General features: G+C 50.6%; 1 protein-coding gene across 16 annotated transcripts in view; it reads right to left on the reverse strand.

The window, feature by feature from the left end:
* The window catches only part of FANCA (FA complementation group A), an 80,073-nt gene that overhangs the window by 25,285 nt on the left and 34,374 nt on the right, over nt 1-20,414 (reverse strand). For 14 of the 16 annotated variants that reach the window (XR_008514759.1, XR_008514760.1, XM_063717804.1 and 11 more), the window contains 14 exons: nt 20,241-20,351; nt 18,420-18,515; nt 18,272-18,331; nt 15,421-15,509; nt 14,524-14,584; nt 14,382-14,431; nt 11,417-11,490; nt 8,930-9,043; nt 7,321-7,457; nt 6,207-6,277; nt 5,809-5,902; nt 5,480-5,667; nt 2,837-2,933; nt 638-814 (listed from right to left, as the gene is read on the reverse strand). Coding sequence is in view for 13 of the 16 variants with exons in the window: in XM_063717804.1 (XP_063573874.1) it covers nt 638-814; nt 2,837-2,933; nt 5,480-5,667; nt 5,809-5,902; nt 6,207-6,277; nt 7,321-7,457; nt 8,930-9,043; nt 11,417-11,490; nt 14,382-14,431; nt 14,524-14,584; nt 15,421-15,509; nt 18,272-18,331; nt 18,420-18,515; nt 20,241-20,351 (1,419 nt within the window). In the remaining 3 variants the exon portion in view is untranslated. Of the gene's footprint in view, nt 1-637; nt 815-2,836; nt 2,934-5,479; nt 5,668-5,808; nt 5,903-6,206; nt 6,278-7,320; nt 7,458-8,929; nt 9,044-11,416; nt 11,491-14,381; nt 14,432-14,523; nt 14,585-15,420; nt 15,510-18,271; nt 18,332-18,419; nt 18,516-20,240; nt 20,352-20,414 lie in introns of those variants that run through there. The other 2 variants (XM_054534359.2, XR_008514762.1) reach the window with 2 other exon arrangements.

Consider the following 20,414-nt stretch of genomic DNA (forward strand, 5'->3'; position numbering starts at 1 on the left):
TCTTGCTGTGTCATCCTGGCTGGAGTAGAGTGGCGTGATCTTGGCTCACTGCAACCTCCACCTCCCAGGCTCAAGCGATTCTCCTGCCTCAGCCTCCCGAGTAGCTGGAACCAAAGGTGCACATGACTGCACCCAGCTAATTTTTGCATTCTTTGTAGAGATGGGGTTTCACTATGTTGCCCAGGCTGGTCTTGAACTCCTGAGTTCAGGTGATCAACCCGCCTTGGCCTCCCACAGTGCTGGGATCACAGGTGTGAGCACCGTGCCCAGTATCTGTATACTTTCTTAACAGCTGCACATGAGGCCACAATGATTTCAGTCAAGATTCCAATCAAACCATCTAAGTGCTGCTGTTCTTGCCTCTGAGGAGACAGTCTGCACACACAAACCCTAGACTAGGGACGAGGAGACAGTCTGCACACACACCCCGTAGACTCCGGACGAGGAGACAGTCTGCACACACACACCCTAGACTCGGGACGAGGAGACAGTCTGCACACACACCCTAGACTCGGGACGTGGCACAATGCAGGGGAAGGAACGGTCACCTATGTGCTGCTGTTCTTGCCCCTGAGGAGCACACACAAACCCTAGACTCAGGATGTGGCACGATGCAGGAGAAGGAACGGTCACCTACGTGAACATCTTCCTCTTTCAACAGCTCTCGGAAGGTTCTGTGTGTCCAGAGAGAGAGGGCAGCTCTCTGCCAGTCTGCAGAAGGAAGGTACAAGGGTCTCCAGGAAAGGCTGGCTGCGTCCTCCTGAGAAAGAGGCTGTCGGGCCTCTGAGAACAATCTGAACACAAGGAACTGAAACTGAAACAGAGAGTGACCCGGCAGTTTCTTCATTGTGCAAGTTTCACTGTGAGTGGCTGAGCAAATGCTCAGGTGGAAACAGACCATCAACAGCCATGCCACACACACAATCCCACATTCAGGGGACCTCAGTCCAGCCCCTGGGAGGGCACAACACACAACCTTACGTTCAGGGAACCTCAGTCCAGGCCTTGGGAGGGCACAATACACAACCTCACGTTTAGGGGACCTCAGTCCAGCCCGTAGGAGGGCACAACACACAATCCCACATTCAGGGGACCTCAGTCCAGCCCCTGGGAGGGCACAGAGCCCCTCAGCGGTCATGGCTGTCCACAGCACTCCAGGGAAGAGCCTACGTGCAGACCTTCCTGCCATCTGACTGCTTCCTTGAACTAAATGTCTGGAAGCAGAATTGCAGGAACAAAACTGCCTCCCAGGGGTAGGGCTGGTTTGGTCCTGGGCAGTGAAACTGCCCATCTCTAGGCCTCTGCCAGGAATGGCGTTCCCACCAAAAACGCACACCAACTGGACAAGCGAGACACACTATTGGTGCTGCGTGACCGCGTCCATCTCTGCGCCCAAGGAGATGAGAGCCTCCCATGTTTATAACCAGCCTGCTCCAAGGACTGTCGTCCCTGCTCAGCACGCTGGGTGGGGACCATGCTGCCCTCTCCTAAGCTCAAACTCCATGTTTTCTTTAAAAACTTGGCACCAGGGACAAAGTTCCTCAGAGGAAATAACTGGAAATACGAGCACCCTGGATCTTCAGGGGCTGCTCCCAGATTCTGACTTCATTTATCTGGAAAGGGGCCAGGAATCTGCAGTTTCAAAAGCTTCTCAGTTGATTCTAATGTGAAGCCTGCAGTTGAAAACCACTATTTTTTTTATTTTTTTGAGGTGGAGTCTCGCTCTGTCACCCAGGCTGGAGTGCAGCGGTGCAATCTCGGCTCACTGCAACCTTTGCCTCCCTGGTTCAAGGGATTCTCCTGCCTCAGCCTCCCAAGTAGCTGGGATTACAGGCGTGCGCCACCACACTGGGCTAATTTTTGTATTTTTAGTAGAGACAGGGTTTCACCGTGTTGGCCAGGCTGGTCTCAATCTCTTGACCTCATGATCCACCCACCTCGGCCTACCAAAGTGTTGGGATTACAGGTGTCAGCCATCGTGCCCAGCCTGAAAACCACTATTTTATACACGAGACGTTCATTAAAATCCTATAAAAGGACAACACTGGTTTGCAGTGCCATTTCACCTTTGCTTTTGACATTCAGGGTTTCCAGTGCTCATCTTTAAATTCCTTTGTCTGGGCCAGGCGCCAGTGGCTCACGCCTGTAATCCCAGCACTTTGGGAGGCCAAGGCGGGTGGATCACTTGAGGTCAGGAGTTCGAAACCAGCCTGGCCAACATGGGGAAACCCTATCTCTACTAAAAAATATACAAAACAATTAGCTGGGTATGGTGGCACGTGCCTGTAATCCCAGCCACTTGGGAAACTAAGGCAGGAGAACTGCCTGAACCCAGGAGGTGGAGGTTGCACTGAGCTGAGATCGCACCACTGCACTCCAGCCTGGGCGACAGAGCAAGACTCCATCTCAAAAAAAAAAAAAAAAATTCCTTTGTCCGAACAATGTAAGGAACATTTACTAGATGAGAACAATAAGAATTCTTCTTTCCAGGGAAAGATACTTATTATGAATACTGATCTTTTAATTCATCTATCCTATAAATACCAACATCTATTTGATTACAACCACAGACTTGTAGTTGTCTTCACACAACTTCACTTTACACTCAGAGAACACAAGGAAAGGCAGCGCTCAGCAGTCAGGCTGCCCAAGCAGACAGCAGAGGTGGCCGTGACAGCCAGCCTGACTCAGGAGCTGCCCCATGACAGCCAGCCTGACACAGGAGCTGCCCCTGAGATGGGCACAAAGCGGCAGCAGACCTCGGCCTTCCGATCCGAAAGCTGCGTAAACCTGAAACGTACGGCAGAATGGAAAAATAGGAAATGAGTGAACCTACCTTTTTAATAAGGCCTGGAGATAAGCAGCTGCACAAAGTATCTCGTGACTGGGAAGAAAACTTGCACAGAGAGTAAGAAATTGCCGCTGTACAAAATCTGAAAACAGAAATTATAACATATAAATGTAATCCATACAAAATAAGGGATGAACGAAAAAGTTACTTTGAATTTCACAAAACTGAATTTAGTGCATTCTGAACTGGATGGCCTGAGCATTGGTCCTTGGTTTTTTGGTTTGTTTGTTGTGAGACTGAGTCTTGCTCTGCCACCCAGGCTGGAGTGCAGTGGCACCACCTTGGCTCACTGCAATCTCTGCCTCCTGGGTTCAAGCAATTCTCCTGCCTCAGCCTCCCAGGTTGCTGGGATTACAGGCATCTCCCACCATGCCCAGCTAATTCTGTTGTAGTTGTTGTTAGTGCTTTTTTTTTTTTGAGATGGAATCTTGCTCTGTTGCCAAGCCGGAGTGGAGTGGTGCGATTTAGGCTCACTGCACCCTCTGCCTCCCGAATTCAAGCAATTCTCCTGCCTTAGCTTCCCGAGTAGCTGGGACTACAGGCGCCCGCCACCATGCCCAGCTAATTTTTTGTATTTTTAGTAGAGACGGGGTTTCACCGTGTTAGCCAGGATGGTCTCGATCTCCCGACTTCGTGCTCTGTCCACCTCGGCCTCCAAAATGCTGGGATTACAGGCATGAGTCACCGCAACCAGTCAAGTTTTTAATTTTTTTAGTAGAGACGGGGTTTCACCATGTTGGACAGGCTGGTCTCAAACTCCTGACCTCAAGTGATCTGCCCACCTCAGCCACTCAAAGTGCTGGGAGTATAGCGTTAGCCACCATGCCCAGCCCAGCCCTTGGTTTATTTTTTTCTTTGATACAGGGCCTTACTCTGATGCCCAGGCTGGAGTGCAGTGGCACAATCACAGCTCAGGGGATCACTTAAACCCAGAAGTTCAAGACCAGCTTGGGCAACACAGTGAGACCCCATCTCTCACTAGCTGGGTGTGTGGGTATACACCTGTGGTCTCAGCTACTGGGAGCCTGAGGTGGGAGGATCACTTCAGCCTGGGGGACACAGCGAGACCTGTGTCATTTACTCAACATACCTACAGCAATACTCATGAAAAATTCTGCCTTGTAACCCAGGAAGCTCAGAATGAGATTCCATGAGGCGATGGAAATGTCAAGCACTGTCGTGGTGTTCTTAGAGTTCTAATATTTCTGTTTTACTAATACATATTTGAGCCAAGCGTGGAGGCTCATGCCTGTAATCCTAACTGAGGTGGGCAGATCACTTGAGGTCAGGAGTTCAAGACCAGCCTGGCCAACGTGGCAAAACCCCATCTCTACTAAAAATACATAAATTAGCTGGGCATGGTAGTGCACACCTGTAGTCTCAGCTACTGAGGAAGCTGAGGCACAAGAACTGCTTGAACCCGGGAGGCGGAGGTTGCAGTGAGCCAAGATCACACTACTGCACTCCAGCCTGGACGATGGAGTGAGACTCTGTCTCAAAAAAAAAAAAAAAAAAAAAAAAAACAACCACACACACACCAAATATATATTTCATTCTCCCTTTCTTGTGCAAAAAGTAGCATCTGAGACTGAGTTCAGTATTTTGCTTTCTTCACTTGGATATATATCCTGAGGCATCTCTGTGTTTCTAAGAGGGGATGGCCCTGTCTCCCCCAAGCCACCTGGATGCCTCCCTCCTCACCAGCTCCCAACTTCTCCATCGGCCATGTGCCTCTCATGCCAACACCCAGTACTCAGTGTTTGGGGCCTGGGGCAAGTGGGGACTGTCTGGTGTGGCCAAGCGCCTGGGAGGGACTCTGTATCCCCGGAGTACTGAGTGCCTGCTCCCCGAGGCCCATGTCTGAGGTGTGGGATCCACGCAGCTGCCATCTGACTCCCTCTCCTTGCTCCACGTACATTTCTTGAGCCTCTTCTAAGTTCTCTGTTGTTCAGACCCTGTCATAACGTCAGCTCTCCCCTTTCCCGCACAGGGTCTCCGGCATCGCAACAGGGCTCTGTCCCGACCTGGGCTACCTCTGCCCAAGAGACCAGAAGCTGCAAGCCAAGCCCCAGCCAGCAACTCCCACCGGAGTCTTCCAGCCCTCTGTCCTGGCTTCCGCCTCTGCGTGGCAGCTGCAGGGAGCCCTTGAGGCCCTGAGCAAACCATTCTTGACCACAGGGTCCTTCCTCACCTCAGCACATGGCCCCATCTGCTGAGCCCTAGAGAAACAGCCCGAGGTGTACACACTGGGAAGCTGCTCACCATGGGGTGCTGAAGAACCTGACCAGAGGGAGCTGGTCCAACCAAGGGCCAGACAACCCCAACACAAAACAAAGCAGCTCTCACCAGGACATCAAAGAATGCTTAACGATGTAGACAGTTACTATCTACTATTAATTTCAGCAGTTTAGTATAATATGATCTCATTTTTATGAACAAAGAAACAAACACACGCATATTATAAACAAATGACAGATAAAATTCTGGAAGGATATACATCAAAATGCGAAAAAGTGGTTATCTTTGGGTGGTATATCTGCATGTCTGTCTCTTCTAATTTTATCAAACGAGCATGTGTCACTTTTCTAGAGAGAGGAGAGAAGACGCGACTGTGAAAGAAGAGCTCACTTCAGGCAGAAGAGCAAGGAATCCCTTGTCCTACAGGTCAGGAGGCTGTCGAAGAGCGCAGGGACAGGAAGGCCAGCATCAGGTGCAGGAGGACCCACATCCACCTTCGGGAGCGCAGACCTGGACTCACCCAGGTGCACGGCCAGGGCAGCCAAGCCCAGCACATGTGGGGCACTCAGGCTCGGGCCCTGCAACGAGAACAAGGGTGGCAGAGCAGACTGCCCTCTTCCCAGCTGGAATTTTCCAGGGCACTGAAGACAAGCCGGGAAGCAGCAGCCTGGCCCTCAGAGTGGGCCCCCAAGGGTGGCCCCCGTGAAGGAGAGCCTCACCTGGTGACGGAGCAGCTGGCAGAGCCGGGTGAGCACTGCAGGGAGCACACGTCCACACATGGTCCTCATGAAGAGGGTAGCCCAGGGGCCCTGCCTGCAGAGACAGCCGTGAAACCATCAGTACTAGCCATTCAGTCCTGCACATCCCTCCAACAGCTAATCCAAGCACCAGCGGCCGAAGAAAGAGCCAAGCTGTTCCCCAAAACAACGGTCTTTCTGGAAGACAACCCATCATCTGCAGTGCTTCCCGACTTCTGCTGCGTCCTATTTGATGAAACTCAGCACCGCCGCGGGCTCCCGCGGAGATGAGCTCATGCGTCCCTGGCCTGCAGACTTGGCCCAGCAAGAGGTGGCACCCAGAGGAGCCCCACCACCCAGGGAGCTGCCCACGCCTTCACCTCTCCGGGGGAGCGACACTGGAGGCTGCCATCAGGTTCTGACAGAAAGACGTCAGCAGGAGGTCCACAGCCTGCAGAGACATGGTTCTCATGAGCGCGGTGTCCTGGGGACGGGAGCAGCAGGAAGGAAGCCGGCCAGCGCTCCCGCCACAGACATTGCCATTCTGCTTTGCAAACAGAACTCCAAAACAGGCTTGTTTGGAGGGCACATTACAATGCAAACTGGTGCCCAGGGCCCCCATTCCCCAATCCTGGGAACAGCAGCTCTCATGTAATCGCCAACCACAAAATTCTACAGCAGTAGGTGGGACTGGCAAACCTTGTGTGTAAGGGGCCAGAAAAATATCTTAGGTTCTGGGGCCAGAAACAGCCTCTGTCACATGTACTAAAGAGGCGGTCAAGCCCAACCTGGTCAACATGATGAAACCCTGTCTTTACTAAAAATACAAAAATCAGCTGGGAGTAGTGGTGCGCACCTGTAAGCCCAGCTACCCAGGAAGCTGAGGCAGGAGAACTGCTTGAGCCCAGGAGGCGGAGGTTGCAGTGAGCCAAGATCGCGTACTCCAGCCTGGGCAACAGAGAAGACTCAGTCAAAAAAAAAAAAAAAAAAAAAAGAGGCCAAGTGCGGTGGCTCACGCCTATAATCCCAACACTTTGGGAGGCTGAGGCAGACAGATCACTTGACCTCAGGACTTCTAGACCAGTCGAGGCAACACAGAGAAACCCCATCTGTACAAAAAATACAAAAATTAGCCTGGTGTGGTGATGCACGCCTGTAGTCCCAGCTACTTGGGAGGCTGAGACAAGAGCATCACTTGAGCCCAGGATGTCAAAGCTGTGGTGAGCCATGATTGTACCACCGCACTCCAGCCTGGGCAACAAAGCAAGACCCTGTCTCCAAAATTAAATAAATAAATAAAATGTAAAACGAGCTCTTCATACACAAACAGATTAGGGCGGCTGACCCTGGAAGACTGCTGCCCGGCCCTGGAACATCTGATACCATAACTGAGCAAGTCAAACAGAAATTGAGAGAAGGCTCCATGCCTCTAATACCTCTGCCTGGTGGAAAATGGTGAAGACGCCCTGCTGTGTTCTGAGCCCCCACACCTACCATGTGTTCCCGTGGCTCCAGTCTCGGCGTGTTGATGCTGAGCTGAATTTTTGATATCTCAATGCTGCTGTCATCCTCATTGTGGCCCAGGACAGCCCTCAGTCTTTCAGAAATCACTGCCACCTGTGCCGATATAACTGCAAAGGAAGAAACTAGTTAGGGATGACAGGAACCCCGAAAGGAGGGATGCAGCTGCGGCCTAGAGAGCTCCGCCTCCCGTCAAGTGCGATTCCACGGATCCTGCTGACTGCACATATCCCCCAGCCAGGTGCTGAACACCAGTGTTTGTTCGCCCCGCAGGGTTTGCAGCCTTGTGATGCAGCATGTGTCATGGCAAATGGGGCCAGACGCCATCCACTACCTTTTCCTGATTAGCTGAGAAGGGGATATGTTCATTCACCGACACGAACCTCCACTTTTTATGCTCCCCGTCTGAAATCCCATGCCAGCCCTCCAGACACCACATCTGTCTAAGCGCATGCCAGAGGTTCCGTGTTGGCCCAGGGTAATGGGCCACACACAGCCCAACTACATCATTTAAAGGTGAAAACCGCTTTGCTTTTAGAAACAGGACTCACCTGACATTATCAACCTCTTGCTTAAGCACTGGAACTTTTCCTCCATGTCCCCACGTACCACATTCTGCACAAGCACATCACTGAATCACTGGAAGGCTGCACTCAGGAATTGGCGCACTTGGTCTGAGTGAAGACCGTCGAGGCGCTGCAGCCCCAGCTAGTGCTAACAAAGTTGTGTTAACATTGCCTCCATGCAGAGCTTGCAGTGAGCCGAGATCACACCACTGCACTCCAGCCTGGGTAACAGAGCAAGACTCCGTCTCAAAAAAAAAAAAAAAAAAATTGCCTCCATGTAGGCTGGGCACAGTGGCTCACACTGAAATCCCAGCACTTTGGGAGGCCCAAGACAGGTGGATCACCTGAGGTCAGGAGTTCAAAACCAGCCTGGCCAACATAGTAAAACCCCATCTCTACTAAAAAATGCAAAAAATTAGCCAGACATAGGGGCAGTCACCTGTAATCCCAGCAACTTGGGAGGCTGAGGCGGGAGAATCGCTTGAATCCAGGAGGCAGAGGTTGCAGTGAGCCGAGATGGCGCCACTGCACTCCAGCCTGGAGGACAGAGTGAGACTCTGTCTCAAAAAAAAAAAGAAAAAAGAAACTGCATGTTCTCAATCCACAGATGAACATTTCTTACTCTGGATTTTACAGAAAACCGTCACATGGAAGAAGGATCACAGGGCAGAGACCCTGTGTCTGATGTGACATCGACTCCGGCAGGCAGGACGAGGGAAAACAGGCATCCTAGTCATGCGTTTTCTTCTCCATCATCATCCGTCCTACTCAGATGCAACTAGCAGAATATCCACCTTCTGCCAAGGGTCTGTGACAGCTTGAGTACGACCAGCCTTCCACCTTGTCTCAAAAAAGGTTCCACACCCGCCAGCCCGAGGTCAATCTTTACCACCAACTACTGGACTACTAGGAAGACACACCAGCCTGATGTCACTACAGGGAAAATGGCCCAGCCACAGAGCTCCAACCACAGGCTGCACACATGAGACACGGCGTGAGCTCCCATCCATCCTCACCGTCACGCTGGCTGGGGTCTGTCATGGAGGCTCTCAGCTCTCCCAGTGCAGCTGTGAGCTGTCCCAGGGGCTCCTCAGCAGAGCTGGATTCTGCCCTCACTCCCAGGGTTGCATCTGTGAGAAGGAGAAGGAGACCAGATGGAAAGACACTCAACAGGACTCTTCACTGCAAAAACAAGAAACTTCACACAGTCAAATACAGAGCTGTGAACTTCCAAGCTGCTGCGTGTGGCAGACGGAGGGATTGGGAGTCTCTGAGGAGGTAAATGAGGTGTTCTCCCTGATGCTGGATGCCACCACATCGAAAATTACCATTATAAACAAGTTTAATAAAAAATTACATTTATAAACAAGTTTAAGAAAAAAAGTGGTTCTGTGTGCACCATCAATACCACTCCACCACTGTGAGAAGCATACACGTGGAGGAAAACAATGAGGGTCGGGGTCGGGGGCTGGCGAGGGTGGGGACAGGATCACGGACGGGTGACCATTTAGTCCCCTGGTTCCTCAATCTTTTTTTTTTTTTTGAGATGGACTCTTGCTCTGTCACCAGGCTGGAGTGCAGTGGCATGATCTCGGCTCACTATAACCTCTGCCTCCACGGTTCAAGCCATCCTCCTGCCTCAGCCTCCCGAGTAGCTGGGACTACAGGCATGCACCACCATGTCCAGCTAATTTTTTATATTTTTAGTAAAGACGGGGTTTCACCACGTTGGCCAAGATGGTCTCGATCTCCTGACCTCGTGATCTGCCCGCCTTGGCCTCTCAAAGTGCTGGGATTACGGGCGTGAGCCACTGCGCCCGGCCACCACTTTCAATATAAAAAGGAAGATACGCTGCATGTTTTTAAAGTAAAAAACCTTCAAGTTCTGGGGTTGCTGGAGAAGACACAAGCATGAAAATGCACTGCTATGCACAGTCACAGCCAAAATGAAACCAGAAATCACAGGCTCTAGAAATCATAGGCTCTAGGAGTCTGTGCGTAAGCCTCATCAGACAAATGATTAGAAACCATTCTGGAAGCCACTAAAAGCTAAGAACAAGTGAACCCCAGGGGAAGGAGGATCCTGGGGGAAGGAGGACACCTCTCAAGAGAAGCAAATGCCTCACACCACAGGGTACACAGCCCTGAAGCCCCTGTGGCATCACCAGCACAACTGAGAGGTCATGCTCTCAGGGTGGGTTGGCCGGGCGCGGTGGCTCATGCCTGTAATCCCGGCACTTTGGGAGGCCGAGGCAGGTGGATCACGAGGTCAGGAGATTGAGACCATCCTGGCTAACATGGTGAAACCGTGTCTCTACTAAAAATACAAAAAATTAGCCAGGCGTGGTAGCGGGAGCCTGTAGTCCCAGCTACTAGGGAGGCTGAGGCAGGAGAATGGCATGAACCTGGGAGGCGGAGCTTGCAGTGAGCTGAGATCGCGCCGGTGCACTCCAGACTGGGAAACAGAGCAAGACTCCATTTCGGGAAAAAAAAAAAAAAAAAAAAAAAAAAAAAGGGCTCATCGAGCCTCCCTGGCCCTGCAGGTGGAAGGGATCTAGAAGAGCACATAGGGGGCTGGGCACGGTGGCTTATGCCTGTAATCCCAGCACTTTGAAAGGCCGAGGCAGGCGGATCACTTGAGGTCAGGAGTTCGAGACCAGCTTGTCCAACATGGCAAAACCCCATCTCTACTAAAAATACAAAAACTAGCAAGGCGTAGTAGTGCGCGCCTGTAATCCCAGCTATTACAGAGGCTGAGACAGGAGAACTGCTTGAACCCAGGAGGCAGAGGTGTCAGTGGCCGAAATCGCACCACTGCAGTCCACAGCCACAGAGTGAGACTCTGTCTCAAAAAAAAAAAAAGCCCACAGGGAAGCAGCAGCCTCAGATCTACGCCCTCAGCTCAGAGCGGCTCCCACAGGGAGGTGCTGGCTTCTGCTGGAGATAAAGCCACACTGCAAGAAAAACCAGCCTCATGATGGCATCTCCCACTGCTGCCCGACTGCGGCCTTTCACGGATTCCCAATGAGGGCGTAGATCTGACTGACAGCTGCACCACTGCTCACTAGAGGCCAAAAGAGCCTGACTTCTACTCCTACCTGAACTGCGCAACAGAAAAGTGCTACGTGACACTCCCTACAACAGGCTCGAGCCAGTGCTGTAGGCCCCAAGGTGGCCGCTGAGAGAGCACCCGAGTCTGAAGCCTGTACAAACACACCTCAGTGCGGCCCACAGAAAAATGACGAGTGACAAAGTGGGGCTGTGCACTGCACACACTCCTTTCCAGAAGGTGCTAAGTGATTCTTCAGGACCTCCAGGTAAGAGTCTGTGCCATGGCTGGCCCTGGGCGTCAGCATGGTGAGTGGACCCTGTACCCACAACACCGGCTTGAGGTGGCACAGCCATCCCTGAGCTCACTCAGGTGGTGTAGCACAACAGACGCTCAAGGTCAGGAAAATGGAAAAGCACAAGTCCCAGAGGGGACAAGCAGCCCAGGAACTTACCTTCCGGCTTCTCTTCAGCAGCAGAGCAGGCCTGGCAGTAGGTGGAGTACAGAGATGGGGGGATTTTATCTGCTCTGGATCACAGGAAAACAATACAATTAAGTCAGCTATAGTTTAAATTAATTCAAGATTACAATCCCCAAATCTATTACAAAATAAAAACATATTAAATTTAAATAAATTATAAATACTGTGTACAGTATGAGCCTGTTTTTAGAAAAAAAGATTAAAATATATATATAGATTTAAATAGCACTGTTTCAAAATGTATCATATTAATCATATATTAACATCCAAAAAGCTAGACCACAAAATACCACCAGTGATTATCCCTAGGCAGTGAAATTATAAATTATTTCTATTTCTCTCATACAATTTTTGGTAATTTCCAAATTCAAAACATGAATCTTCGCTTTTTTTGTTTTTTTGTTTTTGAGACAGAGTCTCCCACTATCACCCACACTGGAGTGCAGTGGTGCAATCTTGGCTCACTGCAAACTCCACTCCCAGGTTCAAGCAATTCTCCTGCCTCAGCCTCCCGAGTAGCTGGGATTACAGGCGCCTGCCACCACGCCCAGATAATTTTTTGTATTTTTAGTAGAGACGGAGTTTCACCCTGTTCGCCAGGCTGGTCTCGAACTCGTGACCTTGTGATTCACCTGCCTCAGCCTCCCAAAATGCTGGGAATTACAGGCGTGAGCCACTGCGTCCAGCAAAACATGAATTTTTGTTAATTTTAATGAATAATACTAAGAAAAATGTTTAGTTCGTCTCATTAAAAATATGCAAAATTGGGCCAGGCGCGGTGGATCCTGCCTGTAATCCCAGCACTTTGCGAGGCTGAGGCAGGCAGATCATGAGGTCAGGAGATTGAGACCATCCTGGCTACCACAGTTAAACTCCGTCTCTACTAAAAATACAAAAACAAAATTAGCCGGGCATGGTGGCGGGCGCCTGCAGTCTCAGCTACTTGGGAGGCTGAGGTGGGAGAATGGCGTGAACCCAGAAGGCGGAGCTTGCAGTGAGCCGAGATTGCGCCACTGCACTCCAGACTGGGTGACAGAGCGAGACTCCGACTCAAAAAAAAAATAAATAAATAAAAATAAAAGGCATTAGTTCATGCTAAAAATCCTTAGCAAATTAGTAAGAGGGAACTTTCTTAACATGATAAAGGGTAAGCCAGGTGCAGTGGCTCATATTTGTAATCCCAGCACCTTGGGAAGTTGACGGAGGAGGATTATTTGAGGCCAAGAGATAGAGATAAGCCTGGGCAACACAGCAAAAATCCGTGTCCTCAAAGCATTTAAAAAATGGCTGGGTGTGGTGGAGCGTGCCTCTAGACCCAGCTACTTGGGAGGCAGAGGGGGAAGGATTGCTGAAGCCCAGGAGGTCAAGGCTGGCTGGGTGTGGTGGAGCGCGCCTCTAGACCCTGCTACTTGGGAGGCAGAGGGGGAAGGATTGTTGAAGCCCAGGTCAAGGCTGTAGTAAGCCATGACTGCACCGCTGCATTCCAGCCTGGATGACAGAGTGGGACCCTGTCTCAAAACAAATGAAAGGATCCCAGAGAATAAACTTATTTTAAGATTTAAAAAATGATTTTTGCAGAGCATGGTGGCTCACACTTGTAATCCCAGCACTTTGGGAGGCCGAGGCGGGTGGATCACAAGGTCAGGAGTTTGAGACCAGTCTGGCCAACATAGTGAAACCCCGTCTCTATTAAAAATACAAAAAAAGAAAAAAAAAGGCTCGTTGTGTTTTTTATCTTCTTACAGGTCTCAGAACTTTATAAATTTTGCTGGAATATAGGACTTATACTTTCCTATTTCTTCCAAGGGTGACCTTTGTGATACCAACCAACTTTCTTACTAGAAGCCTGCAATGTAAGTGATCCAAGGATACCTTATTATTCTAAACAATAAACTTCCAGGTCTACTCTAAAGTTCTGCAGCATGAGGCTTTCCCAGAGCTCTCTTTGATTTTCCTTCAGTTCTCCTCTTTGCACAATCATTATGTACTGAAACATTTTCTTTCACTGAAGAATGATGCAGCCGGGTGCGGCGGCTCACACCTGTAATCCCAGCACTTTGGGAGGCCGAGGTGGGCAGATCGCTTGAGCCCAGGAGTTCAAGACCAGCCTGACCAACATGGTGAAACCCCGTCTCTACTAAAAATACAAACATTAGCCAGGCGTGGTGGTGCGCACCTGTAATCCCAGCTACTCAGGAGGCTGAGGCAGTAGAATTGCTTGAACCCAGGAGGTGGAAGTTGCAGTGAGCCAAGATCGCACCACTGCACTCCAGCCTGGGCAAGAGTGAGACTCCATCTCAAAAAAAAAAAAAAAAAAAAAAAAAAGGCCAGGAGCGGTGGCTCACACCTGTAATCCCAGCACTCTGGGAGGCTGAGGTAGGTGGATCACCTTCTGAGCTCAGGAGTTCAAGACCAGCCTGGCCAACATGGCAAAACCCTGTCTCTACTAAAAATACAAAAATTAGCAGGGCATGGTGGTGCATATCTATAATCCCAGCTACTCAGGAGGCTGAGGCAGGAGAATTGCTCCAACCCAGGAGGCAGAGCTTGCAGTGAGCCGAGATCAGGCAATTGCACTCCAGCCTGGGCGACACAGCGAGACTCCATCTAAAAAAAGAAAAAAAAAAAAAAATAGCCAGGCACAGGCTTGTAATCCCAGCTACTCAGGAGGCTGAAGCAAGAGAATCGCTTCAACCTAAGATGTGGAGGTTGCAGTGAGCCGAGATCTCACCTCTGCACTCCAAGCCTGGGTGACAGAACGAGACTCCAACTAAAAAAAAAAAAAAAAAAAAAGGAACCAACTAATTTTGGAGCCAATATTTTACAAATAAAACACATTAGTGATCAAACAAATTTCTCTACAGAAGATCCACAATTCTTCGCATTGTCAGAAGAAACCTGGAAGCACAGTCATCCCCTTCTAGCCATTGCTGCATACCTCTTCAGAGACTCTATAAATGCCACACGGGAGTCAGGAATTTTGGGGAGCTGTGGGAAGAGAAGAGACCTGTGAGAGGCTGACAAGGAAAGTCCTTGCTTTGTACACAACTGGTCACAAACTCATGGAGACGCATACTGACCACTCGAGGTGTTAGCAGGGCAGGAAGGAAGTGGGACACGTAGTAAGGCCTCCTGAATATGCTGCAACACAGAGAAGCAGACAGTGCGTAGGTGAGTGCAGCGAGAAGGCAATTCCCACAGACAGTGACTGGTGTTTCAGAGAGTGGACTGCGAGGGCTTATTCCAAAGCCACGATGCATTATGAAGTCTTCTTGTGCACAGTTCTGGGACAAGGCATGTGTAGGGCAGGCCGTGCTAGCCCAGCCCTGAGTCCACGGGAATCAGGACCACATTCGGCCTGCTCCCTGGGCTTGAACGTGGAGCCTGGATCAATCTGAGGCCACGAGGACCATGTAAGGTCCATTTGGGGCAATTTCCCTAGAGCTAATTTCAAAACCCTGGGAGCTGCAATCAGCTCATCCACATGCCTAACCACCAGAATTGAAGATGTTTTGGGATCGCACCAAATTCAATAAAGCTGAGCTGTTGCTATTCAGCTCTGTTACTGACTCCATATTGGCCACAAAAAAGGCACTGATAAAAAAAATCGTCATGGCCCCACTGTCTTCCCTCCCACTGCAAACTCCCCAGTCAGCAGTTCCTGTCGGCTGCTTCAGCACGGGAGGGGCATCACCTGCTTTTACAGAGGAAAATATGTTTCACAGCAAATGCACAGCTCTTGACCTCACCCCATATCCCCTAACGGCAGGATCCTCGATTTACAGCCCTGACTCCTGTCTCTCCATGAATAGACAGTGGCCAACCTGCCCCATGCGGCTCTGGGCAGAACTGGGACACACTCCAAAGAGCCCCAGACGCTGACAGGCATCAGAGTGGAGTCTGCACACCCTGCAGGCATCAGAGCGGAGTCTGCACACACTGCAGCTGCCAGCGGCCCTTTGGGCAGCCCAGCCTACCTGGCCTCCATGACGGTGATTGGGATTTTCCCCGTATGCTCAAACACCATGACGGCCTTTTCAACATCCTGAAGAGCTTGGCTGTGGGGCTGGTTCCCATACAGGGAGGAAGGGAAAAAGAACAGAGGACTTTAAAGAAAAGAAAGTGAGCAGTGAAGGCCACACTCAACCTGTGCTTCCTTGTTGAAAGGCTCTGTACACATTAAAGGTAAAGGCCCACATGGTGTGCGCACAGCAGGGGCCCTGGAGCACTCCACAATGTCCCAAATACCAGCACGACAGGGGAGGATGACACTGCCACCTCTACACGCACAAGGCTCAGACCCGGTGATGTGAGCCCTCCTCGAGAGCTCAGCTCTGCTGAGAGCCTGCCATGAGCCTCTTTCCTGCCTCTAGGAAAGAGTTGAAAGTAAAGATTTCTAGGTGGGAAGGGGTAGAGACTTAATTTTTGAGATTAAAAAAAATTACGAGGGCTGGGTGCCATGGCTCATGTCTATAAACCCAGTGCTTTGAGAGGCTAAGCGGGCAGACTGCTTGAGCCCAAAGAGTTCAAGGCCAGCCTGGGCAACATGATGACATCTCATCTCTAAAAATACAAATACATTAGCCAGGTATAGAGGCACGAGCCAGTGGCCCCAGCTACTCAGGGCGTGGAGGTGGAAGGATTGCCTGTGCCCAGGAAATCAAGGCTCCAGTGAGCCATGATTGTGCTACCGTACTCCAGCCTGTGCAACAGGGGAAGTCCCTGCACCAAAAAAAAAAAAAAAAAATTCTGAGGCCAGGCGCGGCGGCTCACACCTGTAATCCCAGCACTTTGGGAGACCGAGGCGGAAGGATCACTTGAGTCCAGGAGTTTAAGACCAGCCTGGGCCACACAGGGAGGCCCTATGTCTACAAAAAATTTTAGAAACCAGCCAGGCATGGTGGCGCACGCTTGTAGTCCCAGTTACTCAGGAGGTCAAGGTGAGAAGATCGTTTCAACCCAGGAGTTTGAGGCTGCACTGAGCTGTGATCACAGCACTATACTTCAGCCTGGTCAACAGAACAAGATTCCCCCTCAAAAAAAAAAAAAAAGTAATTTATAAATAGGAACAAATTATAAATGGAAAATTGTATTAAATATTTTCACCTAACACTTTAATGTCACCTATAAGTGTTCTTCAGTAACTCGTAACTTTAAAATAAAAAGGTCTTAAAAAGTAAACAACGGAGGGCCAGGCGCAATGGCTCACGCCAGTAATCCCGGCACTTTGGGAAACCGAGGCAGGCGGATCATGAGGTCAGGAGACCGAGACCATCCTGGCTAACACAGCGAAACCCTATCTCTACTAAAAACACACAGAATTAGCCGGGCGTGGTGGCGGGCGCCTATAGTCCCAGTTACTCGGGAGGCTGAGGCAGGAGAATGGCATGAACCCGGAAGGCAGAGCTTGCAGTGAGCTGAGATTGTGCCACTGCACTCCAGCCTGGGCAACAGAGCAAGACTCCATCTCAAAAAAAAAAAAAAAAAAAAAGAATGGGCCGGGCGCGGTGGCTCATGCCTGTAATCCCAGCACTTTGGGAGGCCAAGACGGGCAGATCACGAGGTCAGGAGATAGAGACCATCCTAGCTAACATGGTGAAACCCCATCTCTACTAAAAAAAATACAAAAAAATTAGCTGGGCATGGTGGCAGCTGCCTGTAGTCCCAGCTACTGGGGAGGCTGAGGCAGGAGAATGGTGTGAACCTGGGAAGCAGAGCTTGCAGTGAGCCGAGATCGCACCACTGTACTCCAGCCAGGGCGACAGAGTAAGACACCGTCTCAAAAAAAAAAAAAAAAAAAGTAAAAAGAATGTTTTCATTAGGCCAGCCACGGTGGCTCATGCCTGTAATCCCAGCACTTTGGGAGGCTGAGACGGGCGGATCACGAGGTCAGGAGATCAAGACCATACTGGCTAACATGGTGAAACCCCATCTCTACTAAAAATATACAAAAAATTAGCCAGGCATGATGGCAGGCGCCTGTAGGCCTACTATAGGCTACTCGGGAGGCAGGAGAATGGCGTGAACCCGGGAGGCGGAGCTTGCAGTGAGCCGAGATTGCGCCACTGCACTCCAGCCTGGGCGACAGAGCAAGAGTCCATCTCAAAAAAAAAAAAGAATGTTTTCATTAGTGACCCACACACATCACACAACCATCTGACATTTGGCTGCTATAAAAATAGTTAACACTTGGCCAGGCGCGGTGGCTCGCACCTATAATCCCAGCACTTTAGGAGGCCAAGGCAGGTGGATCACGAGGTCAAGAGATCGAGATCATCCTGGCTAACATGGTGAAACCTCGTCTCTACTAAAAAAATAAAAAAATTAGTCGGGCATGGTGGTGCACGCCTGTAGTCCCAGATACTTTGGAGGCTGAGGCAGGAGAATCACTTCAACCCAGGAGGCAGAGGTTGCAGTGAGCCGAGATCGCGCCACTGCACTCTAGCCTGGTGACAGACCACGACTGCGTCTCCAAAAAAAAAAAAAAAAAAAAAAGTTAACACTTTTCTGTGATTCAGAGAAAAACATGACCAACCACCTCTCCATTCAACCCCACATGAACCAAGATCTCCTAAAAGGACAAATTTACTGCAGCCTGAGGCACTTCGTTCCCCGACACAGTAACCCTTTCCATGCTAATGCTGCGAACACACACAAGGTGGGAAGGCAATACAAAGGCCCTCAGAGCCTCGCCCCCAGCTGTGCCCAAGGCAAGACCAGACATGAGACTGGGAAGGCTGAAAAACTCAACTGAAGAGTCAAAGGAAACTGGACCTTTGCATGGTGGGCGTGACTGGCTGAGACCCTGCAGGGCTCAGGCAACATTACCTCAGTCATGTCCCCAGCTGATGACAAATCCTCGTAGAGTCCCATGTTTTCTATAGAAACCTTCAGAGAAGAGACAGAATGAGAACAAGAAAACAAAGCAGTGTCTGCTGGGACAGGTGTGAGGAGTGGGCATGGAGGGGCAGCTTGCCTTGAGGTCAGCCAGCCGTGTCTTGGCCAATGAGATGTAGTCTGTGAGGAGGGAGCGGTACTTGCTGGGAACCAGGGGTGGGTGGAGAATGTGCACCTGAGGACAGAGGGCAGAGTGCAGCACCGTTAGTCTGGGAACTGCCTGGGACTCCAGGGAGGCCACAATTCACTTCCAACATCCACAGTGCTGAGTAGAGAAACACAGCCCTTTACAGACTTATGAGTATGCAAAGCAAACCATTAGTAAAATTAAAACGCAAGCCGGGCGCGGTGGCTTACACCTGTAATCCCAGCACTTTGGGAGGCTGAGGCGGGCAGATCACGAGGTCAGGAGATGGAGACCATCCTGGCTAACATGGTGAAACCCCGTCTCTACTAAAAATACAAAAAAATTAGCCGGGCATAGTGGCGGGCACCTGTAGTCCCAGCTACTCGGGAGACTGAGGCAGGAGAATGGTGGGAACCCAGGAGGCGGAGCTTGCAGTGAGCCGAAATCACGCCACTGCACTCCAGCCTGGGCGACAGAGCGAGACTCCGTTTCCAAAAAAAAAAAAAAAAAGAAAGAAAAAAAACCACAATAGAAGCCTGTTTCCCCAGGTGAAAAATGAAGAAATTCTAATGTAGTTGGTCCTGCAAGTCCAGGGCGTGGCTCACTGGGGGAACCAGGGATGTGCAATCCTAGCAGCAGCAGCAGCAGGAACCGGCCCCGGCCCGCCTGCAGCTCCATGCCTTTGGCTTCCTGCTCAAAGGGGAAAGAGGGGACATAGCGTGTTTTTTTTTGTTTGTTTGTTTGAGAGGGAGTTTTGCTCTTATTGCCCAGGCTGGAGTGCAATGGCGTGGTCTCAGCTCACTGCAACCTCCACCTCCCAGGTTCAAGCGATTCTCCTGCCTCAGCCTCCCGAGTAGCTGGGACTACAGGCATGCGCTACCACGCCCAGCTAATTTTGTATTTTTAGTAGACAGGGGGTTTCTCCACATTGGTCAGGCTGGTCTCGAACTCCTGACCTCAAGTGATCTGCCCTCCTCAGCCTCCAAAAGTGCAGGGTTACAGGTGTGAGCCACTGCGCCCCGTCAATTTTCTTAAAAGACGAGGGTCAAGCTGGGCACAGTGGCTCACGCCTGTAATCCCAGAACTTTGGGAGGCCAAGGCGGAGGGATCACTTGACCTCAGTTCAAGGCCAGCCTGGGCCACACAGCAAGACCCCATCTGTACTAAAAAAAGAAAAAAAGAAAAAACAGCCAGGTTTGCTGGCACGCACCTGTAGTCCCAACTACTCAGGAGGCTGAGGTGGGAGAACTGCTTGACCTGGGAGGTCTAGGCTACAGTGAGCTACGATGGCAACACTGCACTCTAGCCTAGGCGACAGAGTGAGACTGTCTCAAAAAAAAAAAAAAAACCACATGAAATTTTTTTAAAAAAAAAAAAGCAAAAATGAGATCCTAAAACCCTCACTGCAGTTCAACTTGCTCTTCCTGCGTAACTGGGTGCTGAGAACATCTCTCCATGTCACCACTCAGACCTGCTCACTGTTTTGAGGGAGACTGAACAGTGACATAATGTATCTACCCACCTCCTTGGCCTAGATGAGAAGCGTTTCTTAGCATTTGCCATTACTGGCACACACGCACTCACTGTGTGTCCACATGGACACCCCCAGTTGCAATGTTTGTGTTGTTTCACCATAAACTGCTTGGGGAAGGGGAAGGGCCTGGCTGAGAGGCTCAGAGCAGATCTGCAGGAGGCTCCTGGGGAGACCAAGGCAGTCCTTGAGCAGGTGAGCAGAAGCACCAGAAATCATGGATGTGGCAGCCAGCTTCTCACCTGCAGGTACCGGGGAGACTCAAAAGGCACGAGGTCCGACAAGAACGTAAACAGAAAGACCAGTGCCTTCTTGCTGCAGCCATGGTAGCCTCGCGTGCTCCCAAAGGAGGCCTGTGTGGAGAGAAGAGCGTGAAGCCCAGGACAGCCAGGCGCGGCTGCACCACCTAGGCAGTG

Source organism: Pongo abelii, chromosome 18, assembly GCF_028885655.2.
Source record: "Pongo abelii isolate AG06213 chromosome 18, NHGRI_mPonAbe1-v2.0_pri, whole genome shotgun sequence".
NCBI lineage: Eukaryota > Metazoa > Chordata > Mammalia > Primates > Hominidae > Pongo > Pongo abelii.